This window comes from Dendropsophus ebraccatus, chromosome 4, assembly GCF_027789765.1.
Source record: "Dendropsophus ebraccatus isolate aDenEbr1 chromosome 4, aDenEbr1.pat, whole genome shotgun sequence".
Classification (NCBI taxonomy): domain Eukaryota; kingdom Metazoa; phylum Chordata; class Amphibia; order Anura; family Hylidae; genus Dendropsophus; species Dendropsophus ebraccatus.
This window is the reverse complement of record NC_091457.1, coordinates 124512786-124532494: the sequence shown is the minus strand read 5'-3', so window position 1 is coordinate 124532494 and position 19709 is coordinate 124512786. Positions and strand designations below refer to the sequence as shown.

At 40.7% G+C, this 19709-nt stretch overlaps 1 protein-coding gene across 13 annotated transcripts in view; it reads right to left on the bottom strand.

Moving 5' to 3' along the window:
* The window catches only part of CADPS (calcium dependent secretion activator), a 372569-nt gene that overhangs the window by 210939 nt on the left and 141921 nt on the right, over positions 1-19709 (bottom strand). For all 13 annotated transcript variants that reach the window (XM_069966947.1, XM_069966958.1, XM_069966959.1 and 10 more), the window contains 3 exons: positions 12098-12178; positions 10397-10633; positions 8504-8625 (listed from right to left, as the gene is read on the bottom strand). In XM_069966947.1, the coding sequence (XP_069823048.1) occupies positions 8504-8625; positions 10397-10633; positions 12098-12178 (440 nt within the window). The remainder of the gene's footprint in view (positions 1-8503; positions 8626-10396; positions 10634-12097; positions 12179-19709) is intronic.

Here is a 19709-nt window from a genome sequence, read left to right as displayed (position 1 = left end):
TACAGCAATACAAAAGCATGGGATGTATGCTTACAAGGAAGAATTACTGTTCAGGACTCTAGGAAAGCTGGGTGACTGTCTCTGTGGAAGCTGTGATGAAAGATTTGATACACAAGAATCGTTGTCCAGAAATGTATGAAACTAAGAAATAGCTGAACAAAGAGGAGGACTCCTAGGTAGTGATGAGCCAACTTGACGAACATTCGGGCTCCTCCAAACCTGGCATTTGACTCCTGTTGGATGTAGCCCTAGGGCTGCCAGGAAAACATGGATACAGTCTATGGCTTGTGGCTGTATCCATGTCTTCCAGGACTCCTTAGAGCTAGAACTAGTGATGACCGCACACGTTTGTAAATGTTCATATGTTTGTATGAACATGACGCTAATTGTTCGTGTTCGCCGACCACAAACAATTTGTTCAATGATCGGAATGGTTATAACAATCATTTTCTAACATATTCGAACTTGCGAATGTAAGCCACTGCGTAATTTATGCTATGCCTGATAATCTGTACGCATGTGCTAAACTCTAGACCGAAACGTACACACCTGCGGTATTTACAATTTGCGCTTGATAATCTGTATGTATGTGCGTAACTCTAGATAGAAACGTACGCAATCTGTACACATGTGCATGTGCGTAACTTTAGACCAAAATGTATACAAATGCGTAATTTATGCTTTGCACCTGAAAATCTGTATGTATGTGTGTAGAACGAAACGTACGCTTCTATTATACATCCGTTATTGGTTTGGTGAACACGAACCAATTAAGATCTTTTTTTTTTTTTTTTTCGGGATGTTTGCTCTGAATGTTTGGCAAGTGTGCTCATCTATTCTAGGCATTAGATTTTATTCATAGTTAGAGGAGATGGAGAAAGCTTGAGGTCTTGTTATATTGGGGTCCCTTTAGGCTACTTGGTGACTTAGGTCACATGACCCAGAAATCCCATGATAACATTCCAATTGATCTCTATGAATGTGTTCCACTACTTTTTGCTATACATTTGCAATAACAAATCCAATCTGGTTGCAAATTGTAGATGACTTTTCCATCATAGAGTTCAATGGCATTCATGTGCAACTGCGAGTCATTTGCAAGATGTCCAATTCCTATAGCAACCCACAGCCACGTTGCATCCTAAAATATTCATCCAAGAGGAATTCGCTGACAAATCACACACACAAATTGTATAAGGCTTGATGTCATGCAAGATCAGCTTTGTCGTGTCCCTTAACATACAATAAGGGATTCATTCTAAATTTATCATGGGGGGGGGGGGAACGCCTTCCTGAGCAGTCTATAAATAAACCACCTTGAGCCTCAATATCATTGTCAATGCCATACAGGACAGGTATCCTGGTGACAGCTGGAGGAGATCCATAATAGGGTCAGCCCCCTGAACAGACTACATTCATTCTGAACATTGAGTGCTATCATTAACCCTTCACTCCCCATCTGTTTCATAGCGATGAGTGGGAACTTTGTTGCATCTTATACACATCTCATCTCATACATCTCATACACATACACATATTGTTACTAATGTATTTATTTGTTCTTAAAAGGATTTTGTGCTTCTACGAAATATTTTATCATTATTTGTTTTGTAGGAACTCATGTACTGTATGTCCTACATAGAGAAACAGAGCTCCTGTGTTAGTGTTTATTACCACTAGGTGGCAGAATACTTCACTGTCTGACTGCTGCTCAGCTAGTATTGTATTTTTACAGTAGTTATATAGATGAAGGTGATTTGGATATGTCATTCATGTTTCTGACAGTGCATCATTTGCCTATTGTATCTACAGTCTATGAAAAAGGGGCTTAGTAATGTCTTCTCATAGGGAAACAGGTGGTATCTTGTTGCTGAAACGCTCTTTCCTCCATCCCGGCTGGTATTAGTGACGGTGTTCAGTGGAGTACTCTCTGTTGGTACAATATATACACAGCACTGCAAATAACCAGAAAGACCACAGGGTAGTTTAGAAATTACATATGGATGCTTCAGGGGCGGATTAACTTTACCATAGGCCCCGGGCTGTTCACCAAGCCTGGGCCCCCCCACCCCACTGTAACTATGGCAGCACTAGCCTGGCGTTTATAGTACAGGACAGATAATGTCATGATGTCCTGATTTGTGCAAAATTGCCATAAAAAAACTGTGATTTTTTGCAAATCATGACGGAAGTGTAGCCAGGAGACAGTACACCACTGAAAGTATAAGTCTTTTTGGGTGGTCATGGGCCCCCCAGGAGCTAAGGGCCCCGGGCTGCCACCCAAAACGCCCCTATTATAATCCACTACTGGGATGCTTAGGCTTAGTGTTCAGACTGTGCATTTTGGTTGTGTTTTCAAAACAGAAAACAGTGTTAAAGGTGTGTTCACATGTACAGGATCTGCAGCAGATTTGATGGCGCAGATTTGAAGCTGCAGGTTTTCTTTGAATCTGCAACTTCAAATCAGTGCCATTAAATCTGCTGCAGATCCTGTATGTGTGAACGCACCCTTAAAGCGAACCTTTTACTATAAAAAGTACTGTTCAGTCTGCCAGCATCATGTTACAGAGCAGCTAGTGTTGGGTAGACTGATATATAATTTTGTGGATAAAGATTCAGCAAAACTTTTTTCTTAATTTAAACCTCTGCTCTTTCTGGGCTTACAAGTCAAGAGGGCGGTCCTACTCAGTGATTGGCAGCTAGCTCTGTTTGCCAGGGTAGGGCCTTCCACTGTACTTCTAAGCCCAGAATGAGCAGAGGTTAAATCAAAGAAAAACTAAATATTTAATCAAAGAAAATCTAAATAATTTTCCACAAAGATATATATATATCAATCTATTCAACTTTTTCTGTTCTATAACATGACGCCAACAGACTAAATTGCATTTTATTTGTGACAGGTTCCTTTTAAAAATGCAACAGAACTACACAGTGTGATCACAGCCTTAAAGTATCCAGGATTCTGTAAGACAGCACATGAGAGCTGAAAGTTCTTAGGCTCCAATGAAAAATCTTAAAAGATTTTTGGCCATATTTTTTGACGATCGCTCCTACACACTACAGCGCATGTGCGGCCCTTGCCAGCAACGTCACCAGGAAGCAGGAGGCCAGGCCGCAATCAAACAAGGAGGGCCCGGCGGCAAACAGGGAGGAGAAAGTGTTGGTGAGGCATGCCGAAGTGCGACACAAACGCCTCACCACTACTGCTCTTTGACACACTTGGATCTAAAGTTATGGGCAAGAATGTAAAAAACCTACTGCACCGATGGCTACAAGAAAGGTACCACACACAATAAGGGACACACACCTTCACTACACTGTTAGCAGCTCGTGACCAGCCCTGGTTCTGGCAGATTCCCTTTAAGATAATTTAATATTTTGATAATTACAGGTGAAAATAAAAAGCATGATCATTATTCCGTATCTTCGGATAAAAAAAATGGCCGTCCACAAATATGGCCAAAAAAGACGGAAAAAAAAAAGTTGTGTGAACATACCTAAAGGGGAATTCTTGTGTCATGAAGCATACTTAAAGTGTCTGAAGAATACTTACACTTTCCAGACATAGCGCGCTCCGTGAATAAGCGGCCGGAGATTTACGTAGTTTGCGTACAATGGAAAGTATACGATATACAGCTGCACAGTTCACACTACGTAAGAACTTACGCCCGGATCGTACGCGGCGCCGTAAAAAATGAACCAGACCATTGTTTGAGGACAAAAATGCCGTAACTTACGCCTGTAGCGTAACATGAGGTCCCGTACGTAGTGGTGATTTCTTCATTTTTGCATTTTCTTTGCCTATCCAAAAGGTTCTGTGGGGTGTCCGGGGCTAGCCGAAGATTTCCAAGTAAATGAGTAAAATCGCTACGTAGGGCGCTCGGGAAGCGTAAGTAGACTATGGGCGTAAGTTTGCGGACCGTACGTAGCCGGCCACAACTTACGTAAATCCCCGGCCGGAGTTTAACACGCATATGTCCGGCCGCGTAAAATATGCGGCCGGACATATACATAGTGTGAACATAGCCTTAAAGTGTTCAGATCCTGACCGATCGTGGTCCGCTCTCCGCTCCGTGTCAGTGAAAAAGAGATGGCCTCATAGACAACGGCCATTAAATGCAAATTGCATTGCAAGTCTAGGGACAACGGCTGGAAGTAACGGACATGATCATTATTTCGACGGCCTTTTTTCAATACATTGTGTGAACAACGGCCATTGTTTCCATTGACTTCAATGCAAATAATGAAAAAAAAAAAGGCCGTTGTATAAATTGAAAACAACAGCTGTTCTTTTCTTAAAAAAGTACATTTTGTGAACATAGCCTTAAGATGTAACATGTTTACCTACTCACCTATGGAAAGCCAGTTTATAAACCCCGGTTATTAAGCCGGACCAGGACAAACTTACATCCTAGGTGAACGTCCAAACTATGTAGTAAAAATAGCAGCTGCTCCTCTATTTCCCTTGATAAACAAGTTCTAGTATCCGCAGCAATTAGATTATCTCCAACAGCATCCAATCAAAACTGACCTCAATCATATTCGCTATGGTAAAATTTATCGAGCGCTACACAGTATGCTGCCGCCTGATACACAGCACATGAGCCAACCAAAGCCTCCAGAAATCAGTCAGCTTTTATGAGTCACTCTGCTAGCCGAACCTGTAGTATATTGGCACTTCACACACTCCCATTTAACATCAGTATTGTTCACAAATTCTTCGTTTTTGATCTCCCGGTGCAATGTTTCAGCAACAAATGTACTTTTCCACTGCCTATAGCTTCTAGGAGGAAGTGCTGCAAGGATCTCTGAGACTTTGCCTGAGGCCTGATCAGTACAAACGTCTCATCAGGGAAAGCGAGGTTGTGCCTTTGGCTCCAGAAGCGGCAGCACAATGCTGACTAATCTCTGACTATTAATCCTCTGTCTAACTAAAAAAAAAAACACACACACGATATGCAACAAGGAATAATCTGATTTCTATCTTGGCATTCTCATTTTTTCCAAACATGACTGGAACTTTGACAGGAGATACTTGTTGTCTGGCAAAGAAAAAAAGAAAACCTATTTTTTTTTTTATGTAGACAACTGGGGCATATGGGTTAGGAGTCCATTAAAGGGGTACTCCACATAGATAAAAAAAAAAATATTTTCATATACAATGGTGTCAGAAAGTTATATAGATTTGTTAATTACTTCTATTCAAAAATCTCAAGTCTTCCAGAACTTATCAGCTGCTGTATGTCCTGCAGGAAGTGGTTCATTCTTTCTAGTCTGACTCAATGCTCCCTGCTGCCACCTCTGTCCATGTCAGGAACTGTCCAGAGCAGGAGAGGTTTTCTATGGAGATTTGATACTACTCAGGACATTTCCTTTCACAGACAGAGGTCTCAGCAGAGAGCACAGTGTCAGACTAGAAAGAATACACCTCTTCCTGCTGGAAAGTACTTGACTTTCATCAGTTATACGAAGTAGACAGTAGCTACATAGAGCAGTAACTGAATATGACATTGAAGGACCAGACACATCTGTGCATTACAATAACATCCCATTGATTTAATTTAAAGCATGTAATGTTTAGTTTTACTTGATGAGGTCTGCCGAGCTGCTGGGTTTCTATATAGATTATAGCTGATCCCTAGGGGTTAACAGTAGAGATGAGCGAAAACATGGATATAGTCATTGGCTGTATCCATGTTTTCCAGACAACCTTAGAGCTTTATCCAAGTTCAGCAGCCACCGCTAATCAAATACCGAACGTTCGGGTTCGGATGGACTCGAATCCGAACCCAGTTCGCTCATCTCTAGTTAACAGAGTTGATCACAAGGGGTTAACAGAGTTCCACCCCATAACCATTTTTTTTTCAGAGACCATATCTAAGAAAGATGGAAAATCTAAAGTGGAAATACCTGGTATGTACTGGGACATATTAACTAGGGCTCAATTATGTTTGCTAGGACAGAATTACATAGCAAAGTATGCCAAAAAGAACAGAAATTGTGCCCCAATCTACACATCATGGGGCTTACTGGGAAAGGGTGTGGCATGGGTGGAAAGGGGTACGGCCACAATGCTGCACAATACTGTGTGCCATCCACCTTTCCAAATGCTTCAAAATTTTGGCACAATGAGTTGGGGGTAAAGTAAGCCAAACAAAGTTGGTCTAAACGTAAAACAGGAAAACAGAAGTGAATACTTAGACAGTATTTACCATACATCACTTTGACAGCCCCAAGAATCTACAAATAAAGCAATGTGCACTTTAACTATAGTGCCCCTACAGGGGAAATAAAGAATTACACCAGAGAGACTCTTTTAAAGTGCTTACCCCGGAATAAAAAAAAAACAAAGTTGTATGTGGTATATGGTATACAGCTCACCTTCGCTCACTTCCATAGAACTGATCTGCAATACCACACACAAATTGAGGACAAGCTGTCATGTTTCTGTAACCCTGCAAAACCCTTTAATAGCTGGTTCTGACTAAAAGAGTCCTGGTACAGAAGACCCCTTTATTGAATTAGAATAAGGCGTTTGATGAAAAATAAATAGTTTTCTAAATCAGACAAGCCCTTTAAAATGGGGGAACACAGTTATTATCTATCTCCTAGGCCAGGCCTGTAGTTCCTAAAAAGGGTTAAGAAGAAAAGCAATAAAATGTGAAGTTACCGGCAATTATCTTGATTGCTGTAATTAGAACAAAGTTAACCTTTTGCTAAAGCAAACATTTTGTCATTAATAAAGACTGTGCTAATTGTTTTAGTAGATTTTTATTTGTTCAAGATTGTATCCGAAAATACGGACTGAAATCTGCTCCTGTTTTTATTGCTATATAATGTCAGCTGGGACATTTATATTGACGTGCGTCTTTAGAAGGGTTTCTTAGCGTCGAGCGGATAACACGACAGATGGAAGTATGTGGTTTGCTACAGCTCATGAGGTCTCCAACTCTTAGAAGATTCAGTCAACTTTCTGTACTATGGCCAACAAATAGGGCTGATTCTAGGTTTTCTGCTGCCTGGGGCAAAAAATAAAGTGCCTTTTACCTCCCCTGTTTGAAATAATTTAGTGCTGCTCTGTGGTGATTCTTTCCATAAGATGGCCGACATGGGGGAGCATGTGACCATACTATGCCCCCCCCCCCCCCCAGTGTCCTCTATAGGCATATAGAGGTTCAGTGGTAAACACTGGGGGCGGGGCATGGTCACATGCTCCTCCATGTCGGCATCTTATGGACAGACTCACCACAGAGCAGGACATTACAGCCTGGAGAAGGGGGTGTATGATTTTAGTTCTATGAGTTACACAGGGAGCTGCTGTCAGTAAGGACTGTGAGAACCCGTATTAATACTGTACACTGAGAAATTTTGCTATAAAGTGGCCAACCCCTTTAAATCAAGTTAAAAGGTTTGCATGTATAAAATTTACATTGTATAATGGCAATAGTAAAGTGTACTGTATACCTCTATATATCTATTTACAAAATCATTTCTTCAGTCTCTATCCTGACTGCCTTACAGTCCACATATATTTCCAGATGTCATTCGCATATCATGGGGTCAGTGGAGTCAACAGTTGAGAATAGGAGAGACAGTGGAGTGGTGTTTTACTTTTTGGCCACCTTACGGAGTATGCCACCCCTCAAAGACTCTGCAATCTGCTGCTTGAGGCGAGATTCTTATCTCGCCTCATAGCTGATATGGGCCTGACTACAAACATTTATGACATTTACCTATTTTGAGCAAATTTGTCAGAAAGTCCCCGGAATCAACACAAAACTGTACAGTCAAAACTGCATTATATATTGATGATATCAGTTTTATGATGCCAAGTATAGTGGTCAGCAAAATATGGGTAGTATTGAGTGGAGAGACTGAACTTTTGGCGTTCATCAACGTTCTCCAAACCCAACGCTTAGCATTTGATCCCCATGGACAGACCCACAGGCATTGGCATTTGGCATTGATTGATGTGTGATCAATGACTGTTCCATCCCCGGGACCCCTGCAATCAGCAGAATGAGGGTCCTGGAAGTGTCATCTCCAATGATAACAAATTGATGGCTTATCCCTAAAATTCTTTTATAACCATATTAGAAAAAAAAAATCTACATTTTAATAGGCACCTTGCTGAGTACTAAAGCATCTTTACTGTTCCTCAGATCCAGGATGCTGAGTAATCGGGGGAGGGGGCCGCTCCCAGCCGCAAGTTCTCAGAACAATCAATTTCTGCCATCTGTACCCGAAAAACGGAAAGCGATGGTCAAATTTAGTAACTATTTTTGATGAACAATGCAGTGCTGTGTTGTTCCCCAGGACAGGTCCATGCATAATAGCCATGGATATATTGGCTCAGCAGTAATGTATCTCTGGAAATTACTTTAACTTTTCAGCTCTTACACACTTCATTTCTCCTGTTTTCCAGTCATCTGGACAACACAAATACAGACGATTGCTGGAAAATCTGGACATCTTTGTGGGTTGTTTCTTTGTTAAAACTTACGTTGGCTTCGAAGCTTCTGCCTGGTCAGTCTGTAATTTCTCTCCTCCTTCCACCTCCATAGTGCAATATACAATACGGTTTGGAGCTAGTGATTTTAATCCCTGGACTTCCATTATTACAACCTGCAAAGAATTGAGACAAATCTTGAATTGTCATGAGACGTCAAACTATGTATCCATCAATTTATCTATGTCATTTCTCTCTCTGTATGAATTTCCTTCTGTCTCCACCAAATCTCTTTCTCTCTTTATATAGGTAATATGTTGAGAATAAAGGAATTAAATAACAGCTAAGTAAGAGTCTTACTTCACCTATATAGTTGATGACTGAATGGAGAGGTGCCCATGTTCTCTTTGTTAAAGTCTACAAATGTGAAGGATCCGGTCAAGTAAGTTTTCGTCTCCCAAAAGATGGTGGCCCATTTTATCAGAAATTTATGGCAACCATAGGAGGTAACAGCTCATGCACATAATTTTTTTTTCATGCACCACCTATGAGCTTCTATGGGCTCTAATGTGTCTGTATTCCTTTGATTCTATATAGAGACAAACAGATAAGCCCGGACCGGTCTGCAGGGAAACTGCAGGTAGATTTCCCAGTGGGCCCCTGAATGACACTTTGCACTGGTTTTGTGGTGTTTTTATTACATCCTAAGGCTATGTTCACACAATGTATGTTTTGCATAAATCATGTCCGTTGTTGCAACAACGGCTGTGATTTAGACAAAACATACATTCTATTTGGATGAATGGAATCCCGGCTAGAGCGTATAGGATTCAATCCGGCAAAACAACGGAGCGCGCAGCTTGTGTGCAACTGTGAATTGGGATGCTCATGGGCGCCAGAATCCCAACTCAACATAAATGAAGTTCATCCGGCCGATACTGCAGTACTGGCTGAGATGATCTTCTCTAAAACTGTCCCTTCTGTGACCTGACCTAAAGCTGCAAAAGGGTAAAACATGTAATATTTGAATAGATTATGGGTACCTGTGAGCCCTAGGCACCCCCTGTCTGAAACTACATACAAGTGATTTCATTTGATGAATTCATACGGTGGCTCAGTGGTTAGCACTGTAGCCTTGCAGCGCTGGGGTCCTGGTTTCAAATCCCACCAAAAACAACATCTGCAAAGAGTTTGTATGGTCTCTCCGTGTTTGTGTGGGTTTCCTCCGGGTACTCCGGTTTCCTCCCACACCCAAAAACATACAGATAGGTGAATTTAGATTGTGAGCCCTAATGGGGACAGGGAGCAATAATTGGCAAAAAAAACACCTATGTGAAGTGCTGCGGAATCTGTGTGCGCTATACAAATAAAAGCATTATTATTATTCATATCTGCTATGGAAACCATAGGTAAAGTGTTTGTCTCAGTACATATTGTTATATGCTGAAGACCTAATGCTGACCTTTAACCTGGCCACTACTACTACTATATACAAAACTTTTTGCCACGATCGCTCCACTACGCATCCTTTGTCTGAATTCAACACCGGAGCCAAACGTTTAATATAGGAATTAACATTTCGTGCTGACTGTGCAGTCAGCCAGAAGTCATTTCATTGCATAATGCGAGACTGCGAGAACTTTGCCAAATGCATGATTGCTCTGAAATTAATTGGTACAAGCAAATCAGCTAAAATGATTAATTTTTATTACTTATACACCATCTGCCTAGTTAGGCCCCATGACCTGTGTACTGCGTTTATAATGCAAGATAGACAAATTGCATCTTTGGTAGAGTGTTATTTTCAGCTGTGTTTGGATAAGCAGGTCAGATATTTTTCCTGTCAATTTGCCTTTATTAATACAGTAACAGGCGGTTCGGTCTTGCTACACTTCGATCAATATACTTTTCTAATCAAGTTAATGCACTTTGTAGCATGGCACTTACCTCGAGACTAAAGGATAGGACAACATCGGACTTGGAAAGCTGATTTTCATTTTCTTCCCCCATGTCTATGATCGATGTGTTGTGACTGCGCTTGAGTTTCTGGAGCTTGAATTCGGACCCACCCTTGGACACCGGCATGCTCTCCAGATTAGCCATTAGCAGATTAACAGAAGACTTCAGCTCCTCGATGTACATATTTTCCATCTCTTTTGAAACAAACTTTGGAAACTTGCGTTCCTGTAAACAAGAGATTGGCTGAAGAAATGCTTGCCAACTTTTCGAGGATTTCCCAATTTTTTTTTTTAGACCCCTTCAAAGTTTAGATCAAGGGGATAAAACCTTTAATGGTTATGTGAGCAACACACAAGTACACCCTTGCCAGAAGACACAGCTTCGATAACTGTACTGCAACAAGCAGTGCACCTATGTGTCTATCACATGATCAGGACAGATTTTATTTTTTATTTTTTTTAAATACAGTGGTATCTTGGTTTAAGAGTAACTTGGTTTAAGAGCTCACAGTTTTTCAAAATTGTGACTTTGTTTAAGAGCATTGTTTTGGTTTAAGAGCTTCCTGTACTGGGTGGGAGTGCGAGTGGAGGGGGGGCAGGGTCTGCACAGCCAGGTCTACAGCCCTGTGACCCAGGAAGTCTCCCTCACCTTCTAAATCATAGCAGATACACTTCCGGCTGGGGCTTGCATCAGGGGACAGGACTGCGGGAGTAATCTCTCCATAGCTATAACCCCTCTCTCCCCGGACAGAGAGCGCTGCATGTATGTGCCCATATCTGCCCTGCTCATTCCTTCCTGCTCCCTGTAGTCTCTGTCAGTCCTTGTGTTTACCTTCCTCTCCATTACTGTACAGTAACTTATAATATCACATTTTCTGCTGTTTCTGAATGTTTATTTCATGTGTTTTACATGTTATTCAGAATAATAAATCATTATTTTTGGGGTGTGGAACCAATTGTCTGCATTTCTATGATTTCTTTTGGGAAAATTTGCTTTGCTTTTAATAGTGGATTTGGATTACAAGCACGGTCCTGGAACGTATTATGCTCTTAATCCAAGGCTTCACTGTAATTGATTTGAAGAATAACAAACAGATTTCAATGGGTACCTATAAACATGGACATGTCATAAGTTTTGAGACCCTCACCAATCAGTAGAAGGTGAGAAGTACTGTGCATCACTGTCAATCATCTTCATCCAGTAGCCCCCGAGACTTATAATGGGGCTACCTGAATGGAGATCGGTGCATGTTAGGAAATAAAATGCACTACTAAGAGCTTTTCTCGTAGACCCTGACCAATCAAAACTTTTGACATGTCCTTTTTGACTACTTTCTGCCCAATTTCAAGGGATGCCATACATTTAGGGATCTTGTCAAAACTTTAAGGCTATGATCTGTTATTTGCCACTAACATTGCTGTTTGTTTCACCTCTGTTCTGTCCCCTAAAAACCATCTTTCATAAAGCAACAGCTTACAATTACGAGGGGCATTGAGGAGACTTATAATTGAGGCTTGTGTTGTTCTAATTGAGGCCCATGACCCTAATTTCTCTACATTCTAAATACAACAAGCAATTACAATATCCATTCATCCCATGTGGCTCAGCCTTCTCATCAGGCTAGGCCTGTTTCGAAAAATGTATGGGGTTTTTCTATGGACAAAGGGTAAAATAAAAAAGATGTCTTACCCGGGCAATTTGATCTGCCATTTGAAGACGGCCATCTAGTTCACGTCTTATCTGGGCGGCTTGTTCATCAGGGTTGTCCAACTGTGAGAACAGAAAGAACAATTATAACATGATGTTTCAGCCTAATCTACAGGACATTCAGATACTATAATGTTATATCACTTACATTGTGTACACTACTATCTTGCAGACACTTATCTATTTAATCCTTATATCTAGAAAGATCTTAATTTGTCGTAAGGAAAACACATATTATATATCACACTGCCGGTTTTAGTCGTCGCACCCTGAAACCTATTTTACACTCTCGTAAAGAAACATCATGGGCTGAATGGATACACTGCATTTTGTACAACGAGCATTGCATGACTATTCTCTTTTATGTTCTTTATTTTCTGTGTCATGCATCAACCCTTATATTAGGTGTGTAACAGGTATGTCCCTTTCCATTACCACAGAGTAATTTAAACTTAATGAATTTTTTAGATGAGTGAAACTTCAATATTTAAGTCAGAATCGAATATGTCCCAATTGTCATGGAAAGTCATGTATGACACTATGGGGGGTTACTAAAGGTGGCCATACACCTTCAATACTGTTTGGCCATCAGTTATCTCTCCCATCTGGCTCCCGTCCTCCCCATACACAATAACATTTGGCTCTCGCTGTTAGAGCTCTGGTTGCCGTTTATCTCTACACACATTATCTGATGGCCAAATCCACTGCAAATCAGGCGTCTATGGCCAATAAAGTTACAATGTTTATGGGGTGAGGCGTGATGAAAAATCACTGCTTGACCCATTTGTTCTCAGAGATATAAGTTGCAGCCAGAGCTCTTGGCGGGAAAGGAGGGATTGATCGTTTTGGCCGTTAGTTATTGATGTGGTATGTCCATCTTTCGATTTCCACTAAAATGTATACAGGTTGCTGCAGTAAATTGTAGCAAATGGAGGGGACTGCAGAGTTCCCATCAGCTTTGCTGAAGCCCCTTACAGTTTGTGTAAAAAAAAATGTAGCTTGTGCGGAGTAGTGTTTTTTTTTTTTTAACGAACAATATTAGCACTGTAATTATGACCTACAAACATCTAAACATTTACTGATGAATGAAGATCCGGGAGACCAGCAGACACAAGCTGCTATAAAGTCATATTTATTAAAGTGTGTTTGCAGCCATATTGGCTCCAGGTAAATAAATCCCTCTTAATAGAGTAACATTGTTTTCCCATGGGCTTTTTCTCTGGGTCTAAATTTAAACAGTGCAGTAATCATTTCATGAGACGTTTAATCCTCATCATGGTTGTCGGTCCCGGGCCCCCAGGGTCACTGGCTGCTACTAATTTAGAAATTTTCTAATTAAAAGGCAATCAATCAATTAGTGCAATAATGTGCATCACTCAGCTAAAGCAGTGGATGATATTGCTGAGGACATCTTATCTGTCAATGTCTATCATATACAGCCACAGGTAAACTGGTAGGACTGCTGCAGATCTTCTCATCTGGGGTCTGACCATAAAGAAAAGACAATTATCATAACAAGGTATGAAGAAGACACATTACACCAACATCAAGGAGTTCTAGGATGGAGCAGCCAAGTAGATAAAACAGAGCCGGGGTAATAAATAAGGTAAATTCTCCTTGTTTGCATTTTAGACATGATTCCATATAGTGCTAAGCAGCATCTAAATTATACTTCCCTTAAAGGACAGTGATAAAAAAAAATAATAATTAAAAATACCTGGTCGTAGGATCCAGTCATTGGAGGTCTGAGTGCTAAAACCCCTACTGCTGCAGCTAGTTTGGGACTTAAAGGGGAAATATTAGCAGCTTAGACTAATATAACTTACTGATAGCCCCCTAATGTGCACAGGGTGCTGAGGAGGAAGGTATGTGTCTTACCTTCCTCCTTTGCACCGTTCCTGTGCAGTTAGTAGTTGAATACATGGCCTAGAGTACAGTTAGGAGCATTGTCCCACCCCCATTGTGCCGATCCTATCCGCTCCATTGATTATTGTTAGAAGGAGCAGACTGGCTCGGTATGGTGGTGTTATCCAGCCATGGTATGGTGATGTTATCCGCTCACTCTATGGTGGTGTAATCCAGTCACAGTATGGTGGTGTTATCCAGTCACAATATGGCAATGTTATTCTGTTATGGTATGGAGTTGTTACTAGTCACAGAGTATGGTGGTGTTATCCATTCACAGTATGGCAATGCTATTCTGTTATGGTATGGAGTTGTTACCAGTCACAGAGTATGGTGGTGTTATCCAGTCACAGTATGGCAATGCTATTCTGTTATGGTATGGAGTTGTTACCAGTCACAGTATGGTGGTTTTATCCAGTCACAATATGGCAATGTTATTCTGTTATGGTATGGAGTTGTTACTAGTCACAGAGTATGGTGGTTTTATCCAGTCACAATATGGCAATGTTATTCTGTTATGGTATGGAGTTGTTACTAGTCACAGAGTATGGTGGTGTTATCCAGTCACAGTATGGCAATGCTATTCTGTTATGGTATGGAGTTGTTACCAGTCACAGTATGGTGGTGTTATTCTGGAGTAATATTTAGTTACTGTTCTTAATGTTATTTGAGTTCTAACCGAATGTCCATGTAAATACACATATTCCAGATGTACTGGTACAGATGTTTCTGGTACAGCATGTTGTACCCTATAGTTTTCTGTAGAGTGCAAGAGCGCATTAGGCAGCATCTCCATGCCACTGATATGATTTATTTTACCATGACAATGGACAATAAACGGAATTGAGAAAACTTTGAGCATTCTCAGGTTTTTAGGGTTGGGACTAACCCGAGCACGCTGGAAGTTTACTCAAATCTGAAGATAAACTATAGATTTGTCATTCATCCACTTTGTTATTAATGGCCGATTATCATTACAACTACTCAGAAACAAGTGAATCATAGTAATAACTGATCAGTGTAATTGTAATTTTGAGGAAATATCCAGGCCTAATGTCTGAGGCAGTGTAAGCTGCAAATATGGCCCTCTACACAATATAGAATAAAGCAGTAGGTGTAAACAATACCCAAATAATAATACTATTATGTCTCTTTGATTCAGGAAAGACTTTAGCAGGTAAATGTGGTTTGATTTTATAGTCCACAGCAAGAATATTACTTAAAAATTCATAAGCTTCTTACAATAAATAATTCATGCAAAAGTCAACGGGTGCTAGTAATTAAGAACAGAAGTGAAATCTCTGTAGAAGACCGTCAGATATATATGTAACAGAACAACAAATGTCAGTAGGATCATGATAGCATTAACAAGTTTCCTGCAGAATCAATTGAGAAAAATTAAAAGTCAATATTACTAATATACGTCTAGTCTCACAAATTTCCAAAATTGTTCTGACTTTTTTGGCTACATTGTTCAGTCCAATCATTGAAAGCCGTAACAAGTCCAGCTATAATCAAGCAGAGAATGGGCAAAAAGGGCAAGGGTGACATATTCATGGGTTCATTTACCTATTCACTATATAGTGTGGGAGTCACATATAAGCACACGTAAACTTATTGACAGATGTACATAACCGTATTTACATTCTTTATAGTTATTTTCAACAAATGTGCTGTCTACTATATGGCAGGAGGAATAATGAAAAAAATAGGGGTTGACTGCATTGGGCAATCCCATTAGGTGAAAGAGTATCCCTGATGAAAGCTGATCACAGGGTGCTGCTGCCAACAAGTGTTCTTATTCCCTGCAGCTCCTCTACAGGGCAAATGAAGAATTACACAGTTCCTATTTAAGGCGTACATATAAAAAAAAAGATCGGGATCAGATCTGGAGAATGAGTGGGGAAAGACACACACTACCACATGCCTCTCTCATAGCCATAAATAATGATCATGTGCCTATTCAAATCAATGGGCTGTCTGTATAATGCACAGATATGTTTCATCCTCCTGAGTAAGAGGTGGTCCTTAGAGCTATAGCTTATAGTGGTGGTGGTTGTCTGGGCTCCTCTGTTACATCAGAATTCTCTGATTTGATAAATTGGCTTTGAAGGCTGGACAACCCATTTATTGCGTAAAAGCAAACTACCTCAAACTAACATAAATCATCTCTCTCGACTCATTTCATCAGTTAACAGTGTCACCTGGGCGGGGCTACATGCCAATTGGGCCCCATCTCCCAGCAGCTGTGGAGAGTGCCCAACTGCCATGAAGCCCCACCCAGGTGACACTGTTACCTGTTGAAATGAAGTTATTTAGGAGCAGAAAGAAGACACAGCAAAGTTTTATACAGGCATATACAGTATCAAATGTGTAGCCTCTAAGCTTCTGGATGGTGCAGAGAACCACACATAGAGTGTGTGTGTGGGAGGGGGGGGGGGGGGGAGACAAAATCACTTTAAAGTTCATCCATCAAACAATTATTTTGGTTGAAATCATCCACTTTCACTAATTTTATTCTGCAGTATATGGTCGCCTTTATACTCCTCATTTTTGCCATCGTAGCATTTCAGCCCTACTCTTCTGCAGATCTTAGGATTCCCATGGGTCAAACCTCTAATGTTATGGACAGATCATCACTGTCTATTCCTGGAAAAATCCCTTAAAATAGAATTACCATTGTCATTCCTTCTGCATTGCATTGTTGGGTCCTCTGCGGCTTTGGGGTTGGGTCTTATCGCATCCCTATACTCTCCATTGTGTGTTGCTAATAATTCCATGTGCCCTTTACTTGATTTTAATTCTGCCTATTGAATTTTATTTGAATTGAGTTTTGAACAGATTCAGACTTTAATGAATTATGTACCACAGGCATAACAGAAGACATGTGTACGTTTTCCAACCAAAGAGAATTGGGAGATAAATGTTGATTAAAGTAAATGATTTATTCTTTTTTATGAGGTTCTGAATTACAGCTGTCTCCCGAAATTTCCCCATAAAACATAAAAGTGAGATAAAAGTCTACAGTTTATAGAGCAAAAGCGACAAATCCTCCCTTATAAACTCATTCAGATGGCTCGGAATGAGGGGCACAGATAGGTGGTGACCCAGGCAGAATGTGCATTTGGAGCTGATTTCTTGTATTAGATGTTCTCTTGTGAGGAACAAAAGTCTTTACGTCTAGAATAGATGAGGGTTCTGACTTGTGACTATTTTTAGATGGGATTGTAGCTTGGTCGGATTGTGAGCCAGTATTACATTGATCCATCAGCGGTATGTGAAGATATTTCTGAAGTGGTTATCTCGTATCTGTCTGTCTACAGGTAAATAAAATGATATTTTTAGCAATAGCTAGCAAGAGATCCAGTTGAAAAAATGTATGCACCATATGAACTCATACATTGTTATCATTTAAAAGGGAACTATGAGCACATTAAACGTGTCTAACCTGCTGATGGATCCCTATTGCGCTAATGATGAAGGTATGTGTCTTACCTTCATCCTTGGCACTGTAAGGAACGTCTGGAACACTAGGGGTGGGGCTACCACCCAAGAGCACTGATCCGGCCAGCTCCACTCATAGTAATTAAAATGGCCAGGTTGGCCGGGGGCAGATCGGCCCTCTGTAGGCGGTAGCCCTGCCCCCAGTGCTCCAAACGGCCTTAGCCATTACAGTACAGACTACAGACTGCACAGGAATGGTGCAGAGAAGGTAAGAAAGTTCCCTTCATCCTCAGTGCCCAGTACGCAACAGGGAGCTATCAGCAGGTTAGATTCGTCTAACCTGCTGATAGTTTACCTTTAAGGGTTTTCTACAAATATGTGATCACTAGGGTCAATTCCACCACCACCTCCAGCAATCTCAAAAATGGGGATCGCTCAGAATAGAATGATTGTACGCTTGCATGACCACTGTTCTATTGCTGTGGGACAGAGATTGTTTTGGCAATCTCCATCAGTCCCATATCAGTGAATTGAGTGTTGGCCAAGAAAGCACAGTAAAGGGGTCATTGAGAACTGCTGCTCTGGAGATCACTGACGGTCCTGGCAGTCAAGCAACTTGCGATCACATACCCATCACCTACCGTGTGCATTGGTGATAAAACCCCTTTAAGCAATATTCATTTTTTCTAATATTACAGTGAGGAAAACAAGTTCACAAAAAAAATAAATGCTGATTTGTGTGATACTTCAATTTTTTGCATCCATTTAAAAAAAAATGTTTTCTTTCAACTGGTCAGAAAGTTATATAGATTTGTAATTTACTTCTATTTAAAAAAAATCTCTAGTCTTCCAGTGCTTATGAGCTACTGGATGTCCTGCAGGAAGTGGTGTAATTTTACCAGCATAACACAGTGCTCTCTGCTGCCATCTCTGACTGTGTCAGGAACTTTCCAATGCAGGAGAGGTTATCTATGGAGACTTGCTACTTTTCTGGACAGTTCCTGTCACCGACAGAGGTGGCAGCAGAGAGCACTTTGTCAGAATGAAAGAATACACCACTTCCTGCAGTACATACAGCAGTTGATAAGTACTGGAAGACTTGAGATTTTTAAACAGAAGTAAATTACAAGTGTATATAACTTTCTGACAACAGTTGATTACAAAAGAATCACCACTCATGTCCTCAGCTTGGGTGTGTTTTTGCAATTCTGTTCCAATAAAGTGAATGGAGCTGAATTGTTAAGACTGCAGCTCCTTTAAATTGATTTTACAATTTACAACTCTTATACATTATTCACGTGTTACCTAATAAGTGTCAGGTTTAATATGTATACCAGCTATGGAGTGGTATAATGGGATGTGATGCAGCCTTAGGCCATTTTTACATTGACGTAACATGGTCACATATATATTACAGCCTGGCCAGAGGTCTGATTACTCTGACGGACTTTTGGCGGTAATGCAGCTGCAAAAATGCCCCTGTATTCTGCCCATGTGAAACGTATCCAACAGCAAACAGTAGACACAGACTATGAAGACGTAGCCTTATCTCCACTGCAGATCCCGTATGGGTCAATGTACCCTGAAGGATAATTCTGGCACAAGTCATTGATGCAATGATTTATCACAGAGAAAATATATGACAACACAAGTATTATGCTCATGTGCAGATCAATAGCCTTGATTAAACACTGAAATATTGCTGAATTGCACTTTTGTATATTACCATATATTGGCAGATGGTGACCATTTACTTACTATCCTGCTTACAACTTTTTGATACAGAAATGCAAAAAAACACCATTACTTGCCAAATGAGGTTCATTGTGGATAAATGTAAAGTTATGCACCTGGGTACTAATAACCCGCGCACATCATATGTCCTGGGGGGAGTTACTCTGGGAGAGTCGCTGATGGAGAAGGATCTGGGTGTACTTGTAGATAATAGACTACAGAACAGCACACAATGTCAGTCAGCTGCTTCTAAGGCCAGCAGGATATTGTCATGCATTAAATCAGGCATGGAGTCACGGGACAGGGATATAATATTACCGCTCTATAAAGCTTTGGTGCGGCCCCATCTGGAGTATGCTGTCCAGTTTTGGAACCCGATTCATAAAAAGGACGTCCTAGCGCTGGAGAGGGTACAAAGACGGGCAACTAAACTAATAAGGAGAACGGAGCATCATAGTTATGAGGACAGATTAAAAGAATTAAATTTGTTTAGCCTGGAGAAGAGACGTTT